Here is a 23,180-nt window from a genome sequence, read left to right on the forward strand (position 1 = left end):
ATGTAACTGCACAGTGGGTGCCAGAATATGAGTAATGTATGTGCAACACACTTCTTGCATATCTGTACATGTCCTGATCTCCTATGCCTGACAGAAAGGCACTTGAAGACAAATACTTCCATTTCTCTAATAGAATAAATCCTTATTCTTCTGCAGATTTAAAAAATTACCTCTTTTCCAAAGCATGTAAACAGCTCATTTGGAGAAATCAGTCCTTGCAACAATGCAATAGCAGGGGAAAGTTGCCAAGTGATTTTAGTCATAGTCATAGTCATTTACACAATAAATCATATGCACTTAGACTCCAAGGGAAAATAAATTCTCACAGAGACTTGGCCAGTGTTTCATGCAGGGTTTTGTTTGAGCAAAGAGAGGGTTAGAGAGGCAGGGACATGTGATAGCCGGAATCATGCCTCCATGACTGCCTTTGTCATTCGGTACTTTTTTCCAACACACATGAAGGCTGCTAAAAGGAAAAATATTTTAAAAATATTTTAAATGCCCTAGCTGTACCAGAGGCAGCAATGCTCTGAGGACCACAGGACTTTCCTGTACAACAACACATTCTCTTTCCCACAGTGCCACAAAGTCAAGCCAAGCTGGGTTGCTCTGACTCTGCAGAGATGCTGTCTCAGTGGGTGTGTAAAGCTGCAGCACTTGGGTTAGGAGAAGACGCATGAGCTTCTCTCTGAGCTGACTAAGTCTCACCAATATATCTACAGTGGTGTCAGAGGAGTTGTTAATTTGTATTGGTTTGCCATCAGAAACACACTCTGTGAAGTGCCTGGGCTGCATTCAGAGAATCTCTGGCACAGTTTCCCTGGCAGGAGGTCAGATGAGGATGGTATTATGACTTGCTTCTCTCCTCATCACAGAGACCAGTTTTCCGTGTCCTCTCAGGGTAGAGCATCCACAGGGTGCTCTGAATTTTTGCTCACTTCCCCACTGCCAAGTTCAGCCATCTAGCAGCCAGGAAATTAGGTAGAGTGAAGGTGTTTCCATTTCTTAGCTTTGTCTCATCTTGGGTGCAGAAGGGGGAGGTGCTGGAAGTCCTCGATGCATGGGGGAAAGCACCAATGTGTGCAAAACTCTTCAGTAAGCCAAACTGCCAATATAAGGACATTTCCCACAGCACTGTTTGCTGCAGACTAGAAGCAACGTTATGTCTCTGTTTTTGAGTCTGGCATTCTCCATCCTTAAAACAGCAGACACCGCACCTACCACAAGATAGATATCTGAGAACTGCCTTAATATCTCATTCCAACCTGACTTATCCTCACAGCTGATGCAACATTTGTCTTGCTCTGATTCTAGGGTGAAGTTCTAAATCATATTACAATAAAAGTAATGATGTGATGCACTGCTCCAGTGCTCTGCCTGTGAATATGAGGAAAATGGCACATCAGTGAAATTAATCATATAAGGGAAAAGAACATATTGGAAGAACGGCTGAGTTTTGCCAGTATAGCTGTAACTAAACACAGTTTCTGCCAGAATAGCCTTGAGTTAAAGACCAAGGCTTTTCAAGTCAAGAGAACCATGTGGAAAATAATGTGGAATGGCTTCTGCTTTTGGTAAATACTGAATTTTAGAATAAAGAAAAAGGTTAAAAAGTTATTTGAAGGGAAAGATGTATTTACCAACATAATAGTTTCATCTAGGGTTATAAAGAAAAAAGTCCACAGACAAGTTATTTGTTCAAATTTTGCTATAGGTTTGCTCAAAAATACTTTAAATGGCTCATGTTTCCTTATTTCAGCAAAGAGAAAAAGATTTTTATTTCATTTGGCTGTTTTATTTTCTAATGGTCCTGCTGGTGTTACAGTTGATTTTAGATTAAAGTATACTATGTGTGTCTGTTTGTGAAGGATAAGAGGAAAGACAAAAGGGATTCTCTAACATAAAACTCAAAGGCACCCAGGGATAGTTTCCAGGAGGAAGCTAGAAGTATTTATGTAAATGTAATTAATTTTGCTTTTTTTGTAAAAGTGAGTTACCTCCCAGAGTAGTGCAATGGTGACAGTATTTGTTTGTTGCTGCAGAAAGGAGTGAAATAATGCTCAAAATCTCAAGCTGCTCAGGGGTAGCTTTGGGTTCATAACTGAGAAATCAGAAAATAACAGAATGGAAAAGAGGAAAACACAGGCAGACCTAAAGTTCAGTGCTAATGATAAGAAGCAACATCAAGAGCTTCTAGTGGGGACTTTCCTGACAAAGATGGCTGTACATATAAGAAAGCTTTAAACTGCATGCTAATACAAACAGACAGGAAATATAAGAGAACTGATATGACCTAACCATATCATCTCCAGAGGCATTTACTTGGTAGAAAAGTATTTTATCTGGGTTTCATGAGACCAGTTTAGTGGTCCATAGCTTGTTCCTCTACCCATCCCATCTCTCCATTACTGGTTGAAGGCTTAGCAGCCTCCTTTCATATGACTCCTCTTTGACAACCCATTATCTAGTTTACTAGAATATTCTAAAGAGGGGAAAAAATAGCCATCTATACAGTGCAGTGTAAACAAAAAACAAACTTCTCAATGTTTATTGACACTGAAAACCTGGCAGAATAAAATGTAATGTTATGGTAAAATATTATGAAAGTGGCAAGAAATTTTTTAAGTAAAATTATTGTTCTGCTTATCAGTTGGACATAGAAAGGGCTGAAATGTAAGAATCATGATTGTAGTAACAATGAGGATAAATTGATTAGACATAGCCGAAAGAAGTGTCGAAACTGGAAAAGTGTCACAGAGGTTTGGGATTCTCCTCATGGTACTTGATTAGATAGATACTTCCTGAATAATTATTTTCTTATTTGGAAAGCACTGAGAGACACAAGTTTCAGAAGTCTGACTTTCATTAGCCAACTTATAGAAACCAGAGTTGTAATCAAGTGTCAGAGTTAAATATCTGTTAGTGATTTGGCTGTTTGCCATTGTCTGGAGATGATACAAATCTCAGACAAAAATTTGCATAAAGCACAGAGTTTTTCTTACAGGGGCTCAGGGATACAGGCTTTAGGAGATTTCTTCTTCATAAATATTCTGGTTTGAGACAAGTAAAGTCACCCTGGAACAATAAAGTATGTTTAATTGAGACAAGGGATCGAAGGAAGAAAATTTCACTGAGGAGAATCAATAAAGGGTGGAAGCAGATAAAAGTGTGAGATGGGACAAAAGTATGGGGGAGGAGCAGGGAAGGGGTGGGGAAAAGTCCTGCAAAACTATTTAGAAACAAAAAAGGCAAAAACAAATAGCAAAAATTACTGATAATCTCTGAGAACATTTTAATCTCTGCTGTAAAGAATTTGAATACAAAAAGGGAACATGAAATTTAGTGATGCGTACAGTAAGGCTACAAAAACACATAATTTTCCTATGATAAATTTACCAGAGAACATCCTGGTCTAACAATAGTACTGCGGTAAATTTACCACAGGAACACTACATTTTTGGTGACCACAGCTCAAAGCTATCAATCTCAGAATAAGGGCTCTGTAAGCATTTTTGGAGAATTTTGAGTGCAATTTCAAAAGAGCCAAGAGGAATTTAAAGATAAGAAGGCATTCCTAAGAAGGGAGAACTGGAAAGCCACCAAGCAGTCGCCCAGAAATCTCATGCAGCAGAAAGTTCAAATATTAGGAAATATTCTTGATCACTTAGAAATGGAAGTAACAATTTGATTGAATTGTTGAAATGAGGCAGAATTTGTATAGCCGTCTTCAAAGCAATTACTGCTTCCTCAGATAAGAGGCTTCTATACCTAATAAGGTATAGTATGTTTGAACGTCAATTAACCATTTTAATCCCATGTAATAAAACACAAAAATTCTGGAAAAGTGACAAGATAAAGCTCATCACATGGCACAGAAGCCTTGCTAAGCATGTGGCAAATACAGTGGTCATTAAAAGTCTAATTCTTTGTTCCTTTCTCATTTGAGCAGTTTAATGCAAGTTTAATCGCATGCAAGTTTAATCACATTGAATAACATCAATAACACAATTTTTATAGGCACAACTTGCTGTAATAGACACAGAACTCTCTCCAAGATGTCCCACAGGGGAATAAGAAGGAGTGATGCCATCAAAATCAACCAGAGACTTGTATCAAACATCATATATTCTCTATCATCCACATTCAAGACAGTTCAAATAGTCTTTGGAGGTGAATATCTCATAGACTGTCCAACCAGGCGTGTATCATAAGAATGTTTTTATTTGTTCCATAATGAGGTGTCACAATACAGCGCACACATATAACCCACAGTGAAAATCAAATTACAGGGACATCAAGTACTTCATGGCTAAGGATGAAATTCAAAATGATTTTGAGAAATTGTAGGAATTAACTGAAGTTAATAAAATAACACTGTATACAGAATTGTGAAAAAATTAAAGGGTTTTGTGCAAAATTAAGAGTAATAGACTAGCAGATTACAAAATTGATAAGAGTTTAGGTTATGGTGTTGATATAAATCAAACAAACATTATTCTGGGACATATTAACAGACATATGGTACATGTGGGCTGCAGGAAGTCATTTTCAATGTCAGGAGAGAAGCCTCTGCTGGATAATTGTGTTGTTTGGAGTGCCAGGGTTGAAAGAAACTGTAGACAAACTGGAAATAGGCCAAAAGCAAGCACCAAGTATGATAAGTGCATTGGAAAACATGATCCACAGGGAGGTTGAAATTGTTTGTTTAGTCTAGAAAACAGAAGATTGGTGGGAGACAGAACAGTCTGTAAAAGTATAAAATGCCAGTCAGAAAAGTGGGAAATTTCTTATGTGAATGCTAAGAGTTGTGCAAGAACAATTTCACAGCTGCAGGATGTGAAATTTGGACTTAGCAAGACAGTGTAAAACTGGAGGAATAGTAACTAGAACATGAATACAGAAGTAGTAAGGTACTAATGTAAATTATTTTTTGTATCAAAACTGACTTAGAGAAGGATGATAACACATAGATATTTATTATGGTAGTCCTAGAAGTATGTAATAGACTTCTAGATTTAGTTAGCCTTGAATGTGACTAGGGATTTCACTGATGCTAATGATGAAAATATGTAACTGGGAATTATTACCAGTACGGAGGATATTGGTATCTGGCATAAGGACTGGACAATAAAAACAACAGTTATTCAGGACCTCAGTATTCCTGAATATGGGGATCAACACTCCTCTTCACTAGATATTCAGACAACTATAACTTAATTTGAGCATGGTTAATCAGGATGTTACAAAATGATGGCCATAGAAAATAAGCTTGGATTACATGATCAAGATTAGACTCTAAATTCAGCAAAGTACATGAAAAACTAAATTCCTGATTTCAGAGGGACATGTTTTGATAGATTAAGGAAATTCTCAGCTGGACTGAGTAGTTGTGAGATCACAATGTTCCGGGGACCTGGAATGTATCCTCTCAATGGTTCAAAATATGGCAGGAAGCTGAATCCCAAGAGCAGAGAGGAAAAGTGTATAGTAGAGTCTTGAGATAATGGATGTCTACCCATTTTTAAAAGATATATTTAGAATAAGTAGCTATCTTACAAAATAAGATACAAAGTACAGAGAAGCAAAAGAAATTGTATCTTAAAATCCAGAAAACAAGAGTGTGATAAAATGTTGAATAGAGGCTGGAAGGAAATTACTTTCAGAGAAAAGACTTGATATTACTCTTGTTTAATATTTTCATAATAACTTGACACATAATACAGGAGCTTTCTGATGAAATCTGCCAATAATAAAAAATTGAAAGACTAACAAGAAGGAATGGGGATATCATACAGGGTTATGGATCACCTTTAAATCTTGAGCTATATAAATGGGACAAAATTGGATAGGATAAAATGTACAAGTCAGGCACTTTGGTGTTAGTAACAGAAGGTCCTCCCCAAAATTAGAAACTCTATGCTTGGAAAAAAACTTAAGGAAGTACTGAGGTGGAAAGGGTCATTCCAAAATGACGGGAGCTTCTAATGGGACGCAGCTGTGAATGAGGCAAATGCTGTTCTATGACATACTAAAAGAGGTATTTCTAACACAAATAAGGAAGAGCAGTGTCACTGTAAAAGATCTGGCAAAAACATCTTTGTATGACTAGTACAATTTTAATCATCTCTCTTCAAGGAAATGTAACTAAAACACAATAGGAAATTGGTTACTAGGTTAATGAGAGAAACAGAAAGCATATTAAAAAAAAAAAAAACTTTAAAAGGCCATGCTTGGTTAGAGCAGCAAGAGAACAATTCAAAAGAGATGTGATGATTGCCTATAAATACATCTGAAGAACAAGTACCAGTAAGAGGAAAGGATTATTTAATCCAAATAATAATGCTGGAACAGAAACAAAAGGATATAATCAGCCCTGAGTGTGAATAGAATTTAGAGATACAGATCATAAAAACAAAGAAGTTCTTGAACTGTGTTCCTTTGAGAGTAATGGGGGCAAAAGTAACCTAATTGCCTTTAATGGACAAAGTAAGTTTATAAGAGGAGTGATGTAACGTAGCTTCAAGTGATTGCAGGGATTGAATTTGATGATACAGAAAGACCTTTGCAACCTTGTGTTTCTGTTGTTATAAAAAAGTAATGAATTCTTTTGCTCTGTTTCCACTAAGGTAGGATATAAAATGTTCAATTTCATTTGCAGGTTAGAGAACAACGTCGACTTTCTATTAAGACACCAGACACCAGAGCAAACTAGCTAAGAAAGTTTTCAAGAAGCACTTGAACAAATATTTGACATGGCTTTTCTAAGTGTACTGAGACAGACTTACAGATATGGGTTGGTTTTCTGAGGTTCTTTTCAGCCCTAAATTTCTATTGGAAAATATAAGCTTGCATTTCTGGACTCTGGCTTAGCAAAACAGGAAAAACCACAAGTAATTTCTATTAAGTAATTTACACTCTACAACTTCTGGAGATATTTGCCATGGTTCATTATTTATTATTTTTCCAGTGTTCAGAGTGTTTTAGAAAATTCATAAAGTAAGCACAATTCCCAGCTGGAGATTGGAAGATTTTGGCTTTTATATCTGGAGATTCTGGTATACACACAGAAGAATACCATTACTGTATTTAGCATTCTCTAGCAGAGAAGATGCAGCCTGGTGTGAGCTCCATTGTAAAACACTTTCCCTCTCTGAACTTCCTTCCAGAGTGGCAACAGGATTCTGTGTTCCATCATTCTGGACCACTGGCAGGGACCATCAATAATAAACTGTGATGATGAGAATGGCAAAACATGCATGCACATTGCTGCTGCTGCAGGCTACAGCGATATCATCAGTGAGCTGGCTAAAGTCCCAAAGTGCAACCTGCAGGCCCTTGATGTGGATGAAAGGTAACCATGGAAACTCTGAAATTGCTGCTCCCTTTCTAATAACCTGAGACCAGCTCTGTCTTGTAATCATGTTTCCTGTTTCACAGGCCATGGCCTAGTAATGCCCTGCACTCCACAGAGAGCTGTACTTGCTCAGAAGCACTGCAACCCCATTCAGCTCACATGTATTGTACTTAGTACCATAACTGACTAGAAACAATTATATTTAGCTTTCTATTTGTTCTAGAAAAAGAGCTTATTTCTGTAAGGACTTTGCTATGACTCACCTAAGTTTCTTTCAATCAAAAATGAACATTCTTTTTAAGACAATAGAATAGGATCCTGCAGCTTGAAGCCAGGATGCTGCTGTTATTTGTATTTAAGAAATGGCAGTGTTCTCTTGTTGTATTTAAGATGAAAATATCATACTCCTACAGGACCAGAGGAACCTCACCTTCCATTCTGAAAAGACCTGTGATTTCTTCTGCAATTAAGTCTCTATTTCATAAGTACAGAAGAGTCATCTTTCCTCTTTTTCACCCCACACCTTCCTTCCTTGGAACTTTGCTCATAAATGCATTTAATGCAAAGAGAACCAGCTGGCTATTCACATTGATTATTCTGCTCAGTGAAGCAAAAGCCAAGGTTTTCTTGGCTTAGGCCTTTAGGTACTTAAAATAATATCATTCTTCATGGAAAAGTGCAATAAAATGGAACAGAAATAAAATGAACAGGGTTCTGGAGCAGTTTCTAAACATCATTAAAATGTAGTTGAGCAGGCTGTGTTTCTATGGAAAGAAGAGCAAAGGGAGCAAAGCCTACACTTCAAAGTTCATTAAGACATGACCACCTATTCCATGTGCTCAGATATTTCCACAGAATGTATTACACTCAGAGAGGGAAAAGGTAAGCTTTTCACTACAAACACATCTATAAGATTTTCATTCTATTGTGTTTCTGATTGCACCCAATCTGAAATCACTGGGACTGAAAAGGAATAGAAAGAAAACTTTCAATTTTATTTTTTTATTCTTAAACACTTCTTTTGTGATGTTGTCTGTGCTTTCAGGTTTTTCACAAGAACAATTTGGAAACAGGACAGAAGTTTCTAAATACAGGATGCAGATTTTATGCCAACAACAAAATCAGTTTGATTCTTCTGCAGAGATTCAAAGAAATTATATGTTCTCTGGTCTGTGCCTGTACTAGAACTCAGAAACTGGCAAAGTGGCAGTCTGGTAGATGTGTTCAGTCCTTGTCATTCATCTGGGAGAGGCTTCTCTAATTACCTTCATGGAGAGTCCTCTGCCAACCATGGCTAATTGTGGTTGGTGTAAAGATGAGAAGAGTTTGCCCCTATGCAGTGGACAATGAAGTTTTTTTTCAAATTCTACTCTGAAAACTTCAGTCACTTTTCCTACTGTACAATTCCAGCTGTGGAAGAGATGCTATTGTATAAGGTATAGGCATTTTGCAGCCCCATGTCTACTTTATCTGCAACTAAATAAATGCAGCTGCAGCAGTTGGCTGGAGAATTTCTTAAAATGTATATTATTAATCTGCACAAGCATATCCTGTGCACACCTCACTATGTCATTAAAAGCTTCAATTGTAAATCTGTTCATCTATTTTAATGATACTCCCCCTTTCCTGTAGGACTCCTTTGCACTGGGCTGCAGCAGCAGGGAAAGCTGACTGTGTGCAGACACTGCTAGAACTGGGGATAGACAGCAGCCCTCGAGACATCAATGAAAACACTCCTCTGGCATATGCAATATACTGTGGGCACACGGCATGCATCAAGCTGCTGACTCAGGAGAGCAGGTAAAAGTAAAGTTCACGTCTTGCTCACATGTTGCCACTGACTAGAAAACAAATTTGTTGGGTTTTGAATACTCCCGAAGGGTTTGGGCCTTCAGTAGTGTTTCCCTGATCCATAGGCAATATTTGCTTCATATTCCATCAATGCTGAAACATTACAATCAGTTCTCTTCACAGAGACTCTTCGCTGAGGTTGAATACTGCTCTAGCAAACAGCAGAGGGCTATGAAGAACAAGTGTGTATAGCTCTTGCTCAGTCACCTTCATGCAGAAAACTTGTATAACAGAATAATTTCAACCCTCAGATATATGTAACTTGCGCTTCTTTGAAATCTCTGCGCGCTGTCTGTGTGCTTATATAATCAGATGGACAGATAGACTGAACACAAAGGCAGATTTGACAGAAAATAAAATAAATCTTAAGTTTTCTTTCTCAGAGTAAGGGTTTGGTAGTATTATCCTAGCCTTCTTTAGATCTTTACCTTGATGTGTTTTTTAATTCTGAGTTCTTGTCTGTTAAAAAGTATAACAAAAGACTTATCGGTTACAGTCTTCCTTTCTTTGTATTCTTCCTTTTTCAGCAGCTGTTGTCTAATTAGTTTCCATTCTTCTACTTCAAGTATGCACTTACATTTATCTTCCCATTTCTTTGCACTTTCCCCTCCTTTCCAGTCAGAAGTTAGTATTATGTGAGACACAGGTAATATTACCTCTCCCTTTTTCCTGCACTCTGTGTATTAGAGAAGGTCAGAAATTAACAAAAATTTCATCTCAAAACCACTACAGCAATACTGACACCATTTTTGGTTTTGCTTTTTTTATATGTTCTCTACATTCATTGTGCTTATATTTGTAGCTCTGTAGCCTATTGTACTAGTGGCTAGTTTTCCCAGTAATTTTCCATGGCCTTTCCCTAGGCAGAAAGACAAAATAAATTCCAGAGCTCCAAGTCCCATGGGGGACAAGGGCCCCATGCTGTCTTGGTTCTTCCTGGCTACCAAGATTGAGAACAACTCTGTGAGATACATTCTCATGGACAGAGTACAGCTAGTACCAAGAGAGGGGCTCCAGAGAAGGGGCTTGATCTGGGGCGGGGGGGAAATTCCATCACCACCCATCCTCCTAATTGGTTCTTTTTATCAATTATGCTAATTTCCTAAAACCTATAAAAATGTACTCACCCTTGTGGCGGTGGGCTTTTGTGGACATCTTTCCAAAACTGCTCCTGAAGACCTTCAGCAAAGGTCCACTTTTATATTGCCTCCCATATTAAAATTCTCTTGAGTTTCATTTCTATTTTGGAAAAGGCAACAACACTAGTGTAGGTAATTATCTTGACCAATCTGAAACTGTGCTGGACCTCTTTAGCATAAGCAAGGCAAGGGAAAGGGCAAACAGGAAAGAGGAAAAAGGAAAGGGGAAAGGGACAGTAGGAATGGAGAACTAGTGCCTTTTTTTACAGTGTTTGCAATGACCGAAATACCTTTTTCCAAGTATGACATAATACAAATACCTGATTTAAAAGATTATAGCATGTTCTTCTCATTATCATTAGATCTTCACATCTGGTAGATACTGAAGCTACAAAAATGTGTTTGTTTTTTTCCTAGATTGCTGTGCTAAGTTACAATCATTAAGATGATTGTAAGATAATTCACCGATAAGAAAGAGTGAATTAACACAGTAGCATTTTCAGTCTTTTAATTACCAATTGGGATCCTAATTTTCTTGAACCACCCATGCAATATTGCTTCTTTAATGGAGTAACACAATTGGTATTTTCTCATTGTTTGTTAGTATTGACATCACATTTTGTTTTGTATTTCCAGTAGATCTGAGTCAGTTCATCAGTTGCACTCCCAGAACAACAGACTTATAAAGAAAGAAGGACGATTCAGCATGCTGAACCAGATCTTCTCTTGCAAAAAGAAGAAAGATGATCAGAAAACCAGTCAAAAGGAGAGAAGCAGGGATCGGTATCCTGGAGAAGAGACCTCAGAAGTAGATGATATCATCACCCGTTTTGATGGCATTGTGACTAAAAATTGCAAAGACATTCCAGATGCGTGTAAGACCACCCCTGACTTTGAAAGAAAGAGCACAGACACTAAGTACTTAATAGCAGAAAAGAAGAAATCAGTATGTCAGGGACTCCCACCCATCACCACCCAGAGCTTCCCTCCAATCACTGCAGGCAATTCCTTCCTAACTGCTTCCCAGAGCAAAATGTCAAGCTTCTCCTCCAGCTCCAAAACCCACCATTTTCCATTCAAATCTCAAAAGAGTAGGGGTGAGCACAACTTGCTGGACAACACAGACAGCTGCCAGGCTTTTTTGGATGGTCCCTGGAACACAGATTCTAAACAAAGGCTCTCTTACAAAGTCTGTACTAGGACTTCTTCAGACAAACTGATGAATGGCTTAGACTCTGATAGGTCTCACCATGTGCTTTTGTGCCCTCCCTGCCTTCCCTCACTTCCCAGTTCTCCATCAGGTAATTTTTTTTCTTCTCTATATCCTAAATCCTGTAATATCTACTCATGTAGCAAATTGAGCCAGAAAAAAAGTAGAGATTAATAACTTTTCTGTTTTAAATTTTTTTTTCAGTGTCTCCTTTATGTGACCATCACAGATAGCATGTGGGTGGGACATCAGTTGGAAGCTGAAGAGAATTAGGAGAAATAGGAGATTTAATAGGTCTGATGAGCAAGCAAAAATGCAGGTATCTAGGAAGTATATAAGGCACCTGAGCAATAAGTGCCTCCACGTAGTATGTATGTGCTTTGTGAATTGCACATTAACACCCACTACCACACCTGCTGCCTTGTGTCCACATCTAGTCCTGGATGTAGGTGTGCAAGGGAACAGTCTTGCCCTCAAATCTCGAACTGTGCTGAGAGCTGCTTCTGGATCCAGCCGAGTCCAGTGCCATGCTGGACAGCTTTATGCCATGCCCCCTTACCCATATAGTTATATTCTGACTCCAGGCTGCAGTGGCACCTCTTCCCACCCTAAACACACCCTGAGTGCCAGCTTTTTGGTCTGATGTGCTGTTCTTATGGTTTCTCCAAAGCTGAATTAAGGTTGCTAAATTGAGCTGGGACAAATGCTTTTATGCTGTGGTCTGGAAGTTGTAATGCAGCAGTAATGAAGCAGAGCATTAGAATTCTAAGGTGAACTTGATACCAGAGTTTGGCTGGATTTGGGATCTAGTATTTTGTTTGACTCACGTCCATGAATGAATCTGCCTGGCTGGCCTGCATTCTGGAGTTTACTTTAACATATCAGTGTCTCCAAATTCATCTCCTTTGGGATTAGTCCCATGCCAAAATTAAACACATCTAGCATACCTTCCAACCTCTGCAATATCTAACTGAAAATGAAGCAAGCAAAAGCAAACCCCAAACTTCCAGTATACCATTACAAGGAGTAAAAATTTTACAGTAAGTTAATCTACACTTAGCCCAAGAGACATGAGTCCTTACCCTTCAGTGGAAAGAGGAGTGAACAGAAACCCTGAGAAGAGCCCCCAGTTAGCTGCATGATAGTGCAAACTGTTCTGAAATCTAAGTGAAGTGAACTACAAAAAAGCAAATCTTTGCACACAGGTCTGACAACTAGAGCAGAGACAGCAATTTCAGAATGACAGGCCATTATACATACAATGTGCAAATAAAGGCTGGAAATAGCTTTTTGGTGTAAAAAGGAACGACTTTAAAAGTGCCCCTTCCTGGATGCCAGGCCACATTCCTGAAAGCTTAATAGAACTGCTCCAAAGGTGTCACTACTTTTTTACTATGCACTCTTCAGCTGCTTACTCAACCATACAAGCCCCAGACTCCACATGCCCAGCAATGATTGCTCCTGCACGACTCCTTCCACACCAGGTTCTGCAAGGTTCAGCTCACATGTGGAACACACGAATACCTGCAGGGCTACTTTACAGCCTCACTGTAATAGGGTACAGGGAGGCTAAGATATTTGAGATCATTGAACTTGACAGCAGTAGCAGAAATGAGTTCAAGCTGGATAAACCAAACTGGAGGGCAGCTATTTCTGGGAAAATTTCCTGTTGGAATTTGCTAGACTATTTATACATTTGATATGGAAGCAACTACCATGTTATTTAAAACGTGATTATAGATTTTTCTTAATATTGTAGTATACTACAGTGCTAAGAAAATGGCTAAATCCTTGTCAGCTCTGGACAGAAGGATAGGTGGTTTTCCTGGAAAAAATGTTTTTGTGGAAAACCTTTGACAAAAATCTAGTTGTTATAATGGGAGCCATCTTTGAATGCCCAAATGGAAGGTAAGTTATCTTATTTCTGACAGTTTGTTATCTTTCTCAGAAAATAAAAAGCCTGAATGTTCTTTAAGTCCAGTTTTCTTTGTACCAACTCCATTTTAAAATTTATTTTCCAAGAATGAAACTATGCCTGTAGGTGGCAAAAAGGACCTTCCTCTGAAACATGTGAATTAAAATTCTCTAAGGAGGAAGAGAGTGTCTGACAGGAATGCATTGCACAACACAGATATTGTCTCACATTTCTTCATGATAAAAAGATCTCCTTATCCCTCTTCATGCCTATGTGTGTGGTTTAAATCTGTCTGCTCCTGTAATTAAAGCCACCTGACTTTCTGTGAATTAGAACTGCATTTACTGTATGAGCTCCAGGGCTCGCAGGTCTCCAGTGTGCTGTGCCTGCAGGACTTACAGGGATCAGCAGCAAAGTCTGGTTCCAGCCCAGCCAGCAAGGCTGTGCAGGCTGCCCTCTCTCTGAGGAAAAATATCTTTTGTTGGTTTTTGTTAGCTTATTGTTGGTTTGGGGGCTTTTTTGGGGTTTGGGTTTTGTTTTGTTTTGTTTTGTTGTGTTGTTTTGTTTTGTTTTGTTTGGCTTGGGGCTTTTTTGGGGGGATTTTTGTTTTTTGTGGGTTTTTTTGTTGTTTGGTTGGGTTTTTTAATTGATTTTTCTTTCTTTCTGCGGGAGACTTAGCTGAGGGGGGAAAAAACAACATCCGGTTTTTGAAGACACTGAAATGTTAATACTTCATTTCTCAATTCATGACTGGGGGGGACTACATGTAATTTCCTAATATCTGAATATCTAGGCCAGGATTGTGGGTATCAATATTCTAAGAAAATGCAATTTTAAAATTCCTCTCTGTGTTGACACAGAATGTTGATTGTCTTGCATGACCGTGCCTATTGTCAAAGTCAAAGCTAATTTTTGTGCTCACTTGCTACAAAGGCATCTGGCATATATATGTGTCAAAGCCTTTGGAGGTTTTTTGTTCTATTATCTGTACTCCTGGGAATGAAAAATGAGTCCATTTACTAGCTGAGCATTAACACTCATACAAAGAGGAGAGGTTGCTGTGTGTAGCAATGAGAATTACCTTATTACTGTGCCATTGGTTTCTCTCAGAATTACTGCCCTCCACTGAGAAGAGCAAAGACAGTCTATACTAAAAACTGTCAAAATTCCATGAGAGTTGGCCACCCACAGTACTGAGCTAGCATCAAAAATCTCAAGCATTTACTTATGAGCTTTGCAATCATCTTTTTTTGCAAAAGGTACTCCCATCTACATTCTACAGTAAAAAGGAGTGGAAGTAGAGAATTCCAAGTGATATGGGTAACAGGAACCTGTCTCAAATATAAGACAGCTGAGATCCCTATCACCCACTTATCTTTTGGGTTACTAAATTTCCAAATGTAAGATGATACTTTATTACAGATTTTATTACAGTACCTTCTGTTTACTTGAATAGGTAATGTAAAAAATGGGCTATTATTAAGTTTATGATGGTATAAGCAGTATGGTATAGTTCAACAAGAAGCATTTTTTGGCTAGGAAAGCAGAGCAAAGCTGATCAGTGTGGCTGTCACTTTCTCAAATTTAAGAACCAATTTACTCTGAGACATTCATCATAACATTAACAACTTTTACGCAAAATACATTACTATGTGGTTCACCTTCCAAAATGCAAGGAAAAATTAAAATAAAAAAATACAGCCTCTAAAAAGACCCAAATGTAGTCCTGCATTTTATAAGAATGAAATTGGTTTTTTTTCCATTTATTCAAAAATAACTGGAATCATAAATGTGCTCTTGGGGACAGCAAAGATGATGTTTTAGAGAGAGAAAAACTGTTTTTCCAGATGTTACATGAAACAGATAGAAAGGAAAAGTAGAAGAAAACTTCCACTTGCTGCCAAAACTTTTAACAAGGATTCTTTTCCAAGCATTCATATAATCCTTGCAAACATGATTATGTTTTGTACCATTGTTTAGCTGACAGATATCCCATTTATGAAATGAACATATCTCTTGATAGCAACAACTACCTCCCATCATCAAAGCCATAATGGTACATACACAATAAGCCATTAGTTCTCAACATAAGCATTACAGAAACCAATATAACTTGAATTGCTCTAATGAGAGCAACAAACAATTCTCTGCTATATTGGAATTGATATATTTAGTCCTTTGTGCAAAGTGGATGCAAGGTCTATAGAAGAAATTTACCAACTAGACACTAGAGATATTAAAAAGTAAAACACAGGGAAACCAGACTGAAGTCTGTTTCTATTAAGCAGAGATTCTTCACGCAGATTCTTCATGCTTTAGCTCAAACACATCAGCTTAACCACAGGATCCAGCAGACTGACCCAATGTCTATCAGCTGTTGTGGCTTTTAGACCAGATCCTTGCTCCATGCTGGGCTGAAGGCTGCACTGTAACATGGTGGTTTGCCTGACCAACACCACAGTAACTCCTTTCACACAGAATCTGTTTAGTCATCAACATAGTTACAGCAGCTGTGACAGATACTTCTGTGCACCTTTAGAAAACTTTTAGAAAACTCTTTTTCTACAGCTTTATCTTGCACAGCCCAACAACACATAGGTATTTTCAAGTACCAGCTGCAAAGCCAGAAAGGCAATTAATGTCATTCCATCTCTTCCTCCTGCTTAGGATGTCCTGCTACATCCACCCCGTGTCTCCCCTTGTCCCTGTGTGCTGACAGAGCATATGCCTGCTCTTCAATGAGTTACGTTGCAAAGCCATGCTGGATGAGCAGCTGCTTGACAAGACATCCCATTACATGGCTCATCACAGACTTGGTGATAACATGAAAAATAATTTGAGGGACTCAAGCATCACAGAATAAGATCAGCTCAGGAAAAAGATCTGGTAAAAATGTTAACTTGGTGCTTGAGTTCCTACTTTTTTCAGTATTAGACGTGTCCTTTATTCAATGAAATGCATTACATCATCTAACTTACTGTCTTTTTTAATAGTATTAGACCTAAGTTAACTTTAATCTTAAATAATGACATGCCAGAATTAACCAACCTTTCCTTTTCCAGTATATACTCTTCTTGATGAAAATGGTACTGCCATAAACATGGTTTTATAAGGATCAGTATAGCCTTCTGTCAGTTATGATGTGCTTTCACCTGCAAAAAAACCCTTTCAAAGCTCATCTTTACTGCTAATAGTTTTCAATGTCCTTTTCCAACCAGCAGTTGAACTCTGGTTTTGTTTTAATACTTATAAAGGCTGAGACCCTATCAGGACATTTTGAAAACTAAAGCTTCAATTTTAAGATCAAATCATCTATTTGAATAATTTTACAGGTTTAGATTCCAAAGATTCTTACAGAGACCTAGCTAATAAACTGTGCCCATTTTAAGACCTAAAGCTATATTATATGAGAGGAAACTATAAGGGTATATGTGAAGGTTGTACTCAATCAATCAGCCCTTTTTGTGAGTTAAAGTGAACTACGCAACAGCTTCTTTTTTTTCAGTCAGTGGTTTCTTGTTATTACATATTTCTGAGAAATACTAAGTTTTCTTTTCTGGAAGCCAGAAATGCACAGTTCACCACACTAGTTACAATTGTTTCCATTATGATTTTCTTTTTCTTTCACAGGTAGAAGTTTTCGACAGATGTCCATAGACCAACACAAAATGAAAAATGTTATACCTGTACAGAACAGCCTAGCTCCAATACCCAACCACAGTGCTCGCAAAAGTAAGTACAGACAAGTGTCAGTTACTGTATCACACTGCATGTCTCCATCTGAGTGCTTGAGAGAGGTTTCATGTTTGTTTTCCACAGCATCATGGAATGGCTGAGGTAGGAAGACACCTTTGGAGACTGTCTGTCCATCCTCATGTCCACAGAGAAGTCACCTACAGCACATTGCCTAGGATCACACCAGTTTTGTTTTAAATATCTCTGAGAATGGAGATTGAGACTACACACTTTATCTGTGTCATCTCTCAGTGTTTGACTACCCTCAGAGAAAAAAGTTTCTTAGTACTGATTTGTGGCCATTGATTCTTTTCCCTCCGTAGGACTCTACTGAGAAGAGTCTGTCTCCTTCTCCATTACTCCACACAATCAAACATTTATACATATTGACAAGATTCTTTGAGCTGCCTTCTCTTCTTGAGGCTGAACAGCCCCAGCACTGTCAGTCTCCCTTTTAAGGCTGACACCCCAACCCTTTAGTCATCTTCATTGCCCTCCATTGGATCTGTTTCAGGATTCCCCCTCCCTCTGTGTACTGGGAGCCTCAGAACTGGACTCAGAACTCCAGATGTGCCTCAGCCAAGCTGAGTAGAGGGGAAGAATCACTTGTCACAATCTGCTGGCAGTGATCTTCCTGAAACACACCCACGGATGCCATTGGCTGTATTTCTGCATGGGCACATTGTTGGCTCATGTTCAGCTTGGGAAGCAGTGGTCCCAAGGAGCAGGAGAGCTTCACCCCACTTCCAGAGTCCCAGCAGAGTGTCAAGACTGGGATTGTTCCAGGCTGTAGTTTTCTTCATATACAGACATCAGCCCTACTCCCAGCAGCATCCTAACCTCACATTCTTGTGCTCAGTGGATACTGGATGAGGATTTACAGTTTTCTGACTGTCATCCTGTGGATCAGCCAAGTCCAAAAGACATTCAGGTCTAAATTTAAGATTCCCTGCAACGTATAATCTTAACGTCAGAAGCAGTTCTGCAGTAATGACAATATTGCTAGAAAATAGGCAGAGACAGCCTTACAGGGACCATCAGATTGGGTGGGGATATACAGAATCCTGTGCTGCTGCTCTTTTCTACATGAGACAGGAAGAAGAAAAGATGTTTGAATTACTGAGGTGGTATTCTCTGTCTGCTCAGAAGGAAGAAAATAATTTAATTGCATTTGGTTGCTTTTAAAATCCTAGGTCAAAGCATTCTGGTTTTTAAGCTTTCTACTCCTGTTCTCTGTGTCTTCTAGTTAAATCATAGTTGTAAGCAAAATCCTTAAAAAATCTTTCCTAATAATTGTTGTTCTTGCATTATTTCATACAAGTAGTCAAGAATTTAGTTCTAAACTCATGCCAAAAACTGTTTTACAAATAAGATACAATTGTCACAATTAAGAATCATCTTTTTAACTAACACAGCACATTTATCCAGGTGCCATTACTGCTTGAACATTAGTTCAAGCCAGTAACAGAAAAGCAAACTTATTTGAAAAATAGACTGTATTTCTTGTTAACACAAATGACATATTTGCTGATGAAGCTTTCTAAATTACTGTTTCAGAGTCTCATCTTAGTATGAGATTTCACACTCATCCTCCATCCAGCCCTAAAAATATCCTTTTGGACATAGCCTTTATCCAGGTAAAGTGCTCCAGCAACAAAGTCTGAGTATAAATATTTGTGTTTTCTCTAGTATTTTTAATACACAAGATGTGTGTTAAAAATACACTAAGAAAAAAAAAAACAAAACAAAACAAAAAAAAAACAAACCAAAAAAAAACCGCTACCAAGAAGTTGGAACAATAAAATAAGCAAAAACTAGAATGAGAACCGAAACTACTCAGAAATAGAGAAAGAAGAAGTATCTTCCCCCAAAAAGGATTGGCAATGAAAAAAGAAGGAAGAACTTTTTAATCTCTCAGTAAAAATGTTTTAAAATACACATTAGAAAGAGGAAAATAGGAATGAAACAGTAGCCTGGGAAGAGTACTTGAGTGATTTTAAACAATAAATTCTCACCCTTCAGATATTCCCAGGGCCAGAGATCCCTCACATGACTTCTTGAGTAGCCTCAGCACAGACTGCATCTCCTATTCTGCAGGCTGCTGCTTCATCCCCCACACACTCTTTCTATCTCATCATGCAATACTTCCAACAACCCCTGGAAAACAGACTGTCACACACTCCCCACAAAGTGCCAGAAAAAATCTTCAAAAAAATATGGAACTTCTAGATGTAGTTAAGAAGGTCAAGTATTACTGGAAGCATCAGAGGAGACAACATGTGTCTGATACACAAAAAGGTGACATTATTAATTGCTGGGAAAAAAACCACCACAACAACAAATTCAAAAAACAAACTTAAAATCTGTTTCTATAGGTCATTTAACAGTATTTTCTGGAGATCTGTGGTTGTTTTTTGCCATTTTTCATCGTGATTTGACTTTTCTTCTTTCCCAAGTTAACAGCAAAGCATTCCACAGAGCACCCACACCACTGCAGAAGGCCACTGTTGCTTGCAAGGGAGGGGAGTCTAAGACCCATTCTTCTGTTGGATTCCATATTCCTTGGGCAATGCCTTTCTGACAGCCTTGGCTTTGCCTCTGCAGTTTGTAATAGCAGCCACTCCAGAGTCTCTGCTGAGTGGAAAAGGCTTCCTGAACCAGTAGCTCCTGCTGTTCAGGTCTTTGGTGACCAACTCTGCCCTCTGTGTGAATCATTAATGGTGCTTTTCCCGTGTGTAGCTCCTGGGGCCTTAAGGGCTCTGCCTCCCACAGATGCCAGCTCTGGGTCCAGGCTCATGTGTTTCAGTACATGTACTAATACTTGTCATTATATGCATTGTTTCAGAGCCATCCATGTACCAGCCCTGAAGTCCTAAATTGAATATCCTAAACTGAGCACAGTATGTGGGACAGTGTGGAAGGCATTGGTGTTTGGATTCTTTCAATGAGCATGAGTTTGTGATGGCTGCTCAAATGTTTATGATTTGCTGTCATGGGGTTGAAGTTAAGCTACAGTGGTTTTGGCCTACTTAAGTCCATCATTTAATGCTTTTAATGATGTACATAAAGCACATAAAGCTTTATAGATATTTTTCACACAGATGTGAACTTTGAATATATTAACATATGACCATGTTCCAAAGAGGGACACAAGTAAGCCTCTCAACATTTGCTGAATGCACACCAAAATTTCAGTGAACTCAAAGTATTCTACCACATGCCAGAAAACAAATGGGCTCATTTATTGTATATAGCCCTCCCAGACTCACACAAATTCAGCACCAACTAAAGCAAAGTATTAATGATTTGGGTGTTTTTTATGGAAAGGAGAAGTGATTTACTGAATTTCTGAACATGAATGAATCTTAAATATGACCAATGAATTACAGTACACTGCTGGAGGCCAGGCAGCTGTAGTAAACACTGTCTGCTCAGGTAATCACAACTTGAATAGTAATTGAAATTAGCTTAAAAAGAAAAGAATCTGCCAAGTTTCTAAATCCTCTCTGTAAAGATCCTGCTTTGGCCTAAATCCATACCTGATAAGCTTTAGAAAAGTACTGCTCCTGAAAAAAAAATAATCAGTTATTAAATTAGTATAAGGTGCATGCCACAGTGGATTATGACAAGAACTTTAGCCTCTTTTGTACCATGTGTATAGTTAGATAGATAGATAGATAGATAGATAGATAGATATAGGTAGATATAGGTAGATAGATGGACAAATATATGCAGTGAGGGCCCACAGCCAACATTAGAGAGGTAGCATTTATTTTCACTGGGGCAAATTAAATGAAGCACAAAATTTCCAGCAAGAACACTGAAGAGGAAAGTGTTAATAGCCTTTCAGATAATTCATCACAAATACACAGATGGAAGGAAATCACAAATACAATGAGAACGCAACCAACAAAAAAATTAATGTAAAGAATTGCAAAATTCTGTTGCCAAAACAGAGATTATGTAGCTCCAGAAAGAACTCTTTATGCACTTAAACTATAAAAAACAAAACTGTTTGTATACAAAGAGCTTGTGAATAAAATAGAGATCAAATGAAAAGAAGCTAATGCAATTCACAATAAATTGACAGCACAGAAAAATAGGTCTACAATTACGGTTTTGAATTCTCCTTTTAAAAAAATCAGGGAATTAGTGAGTTGTCTGAAAGAAGGATCCTGATAATTTCAATTTAAAGAAAATACAGAACTATATTAGCTTAGAAGCACAAACAATGTTACATTGATGACTGTGAGCTGGAGATTAGGCATTATCACAAGACAACAACAGAGATACATAATGGGTGTGCCTCTCAAGTGTTTTGGTATGTCTTGGTGTGCTACAGGGTCATGGGCTACTTTTGTGGCCCATGAATAGTAGAGCATGTGTGGACTTTTGTTTATGATTGACTGTGCCTAGAGGAACCTAGACACAACATCCCACATTCTTCATTTCATCTTCTTTGGATTTTGATCAGCATTTACCTTCAGCAATAGAGCATTTTTGTTAGAAATAATATATTCCCATGGAACACTTCTGTTGCAGTCAGTCTGTGATTTCTAATGAAAAAAAATATTGTGAAAATTTCTCAAACGGACCAAGTCTCCTCCAGACAAATGATGGGTTCTCTGCTTATCAAAAGTGAATTTTTGAACTTTTCAAGACTTACTGGTCACTAAATCAAAAGTAAATCACTTAACACTGGAGTTGTTCCCTTCAGATGAAGATAACCCTTGCCAGGCTTATCTTCATCTGAATACAAAAATACAATATTTTATTAGTATTTTGATCACATTTTTTAAGTACAGGCTTGAGTACACACAGTAAGAGACAACAGTTCAAAGGAAGTTGCAAAATCATTTGTAAAAATGCCATGCTTTTCACTTTCTGTGCACTTTCTCTTTTTTCCTATTTCCTCTAGTTCAGCTGCCATCTCAGGATGCTAAGAAGTTTAAGTCCGTACGGACTGGTGCAGTTATTTTCCCACCAGCTCCAGTCTCCAGATCTCCGAAAACAGAACATTCTCAGAGTCAGATCCTCTATTCTCTCCTGCCTGGTCTATCAGGAGAACATCTAAAACCAAGCTGTGTCCTACCTGCTATCCCAAACCAGAAGAAATCTAATCCTGAAGAGGAGCTTGAGAAATCAGTTGCCAAATCAGATGCTGAAAATTAATTAATTATAGTGGCCTAAATTAGTTGAAATATGTCCAAGTGGCTGCTTAAAAAATAACTTTACAGTTACTGTTTAAAAGATAACTTTACAGTTAAATTTCATTAATTTGCACTAATGATGGAGCATAACAAAAACCAAGATAAGGTAGCACATAACAAAAGCTGCACTGTGTGTGTATATATGTATATGCATTTGCATTAAAATTTTCATTTATGATGAAATTACTTAATCAACATCTAATGTGTAGTAAATTTATTTTGTGAATGGAACCCACCCTCATAACATGATTTTGTTGCAGCAATGTGCTGTTAAGCCTTTCACAGAAAAAAGGAACAAACAGTAAGGTTTTCTGCATGATTTAAAAGTTGAAACTAGGGAAACAAATTGACAGGGCTTCTCTGTAATTCATAAATGCAAAGGTGCTGATTCTGATGCTGTGTGCCGTAAAAAGAATCTTTTTAAGATTGAGAAAATAAACTCAAAATAAAAGGCAGCTTTAGCAATTGAAGTCTTTTGTCTCTTTGTTTTTCACACATTTTCTAAATTGTAAGTTTGTGGGTTTTGTGAATTCAACAAGTTTAAAAAGTACAACGAAACACCAATTACTGTGGAACAGACAGACCTTTAGCATGTACTGTTCAAAACTGTTCATTTCACAGACAGATTTACGTCTTATTTAATTCTCCATACTCCTCAGTGACAAATATGCAATTGTGTACTGTTATCGTTATAAAACAAGGGTTGCACAGTCCTGAGTTTTAGGCATTGTTTCACTTTGATCACTGAACTGGAGGAAATTTTAAC

At 38.0% G+C, this 23,180-nt stretch overlaps 1 protein-coding gene across 1 annotated transcript in view; it reads left to right on the forward strand.

The window, feature by feature from the left end:
* The window catches only part of ANKRD55 (ankyrin repeat domain 55), a 46,717-nt gene extending 23,845 nt beyond the window's left edge, over positions 1-22,872 (forward strand). Inside the window, exons 7-11 of the mRNA XM_054286184.1 lie at positions 7,167-7,351; positions 8,987-9,154; positions 10,981-11,645; positions 17,100-17,201; positions 22,123-22,872. Of these exons, the coding sequence (XP_054142159.1) occupies positions 7,167-7,351; positions 8,987-9,154; positions 10,981-11,645; positions 17,100-17,201; positions 22,123-22,376 (1,374 nt within the window). The 3' untranslated portion in view covers positions 22,377-22,872. The remainder of the gene's footprint in view (positions 1-7,166; positions 7,352-8,986; positions 9,155-10,980; positions 11,646-17,099; positions 17,202-22,122) is intronic.
* The last annotated feature ends 308 nt before the right edge of the window (positions 22,873-23,180 follow it).

This window comes from Melozone crissalis, unplaced genomic scaffold (genome assembly GCF_028551555.1).
Source record: "Melozone crissalis strain CALT ecotype California unplaced genomic scaffold, PUWL_Pcris_2 ptg000005l_1, whole genome shotgun sequence".
Taxonomy (NCBI): Eukaryota; Metazoa; Chordata; class Aves; order Passeriformes; family Passerellidae; genus Melozone; species Melozone crissalis.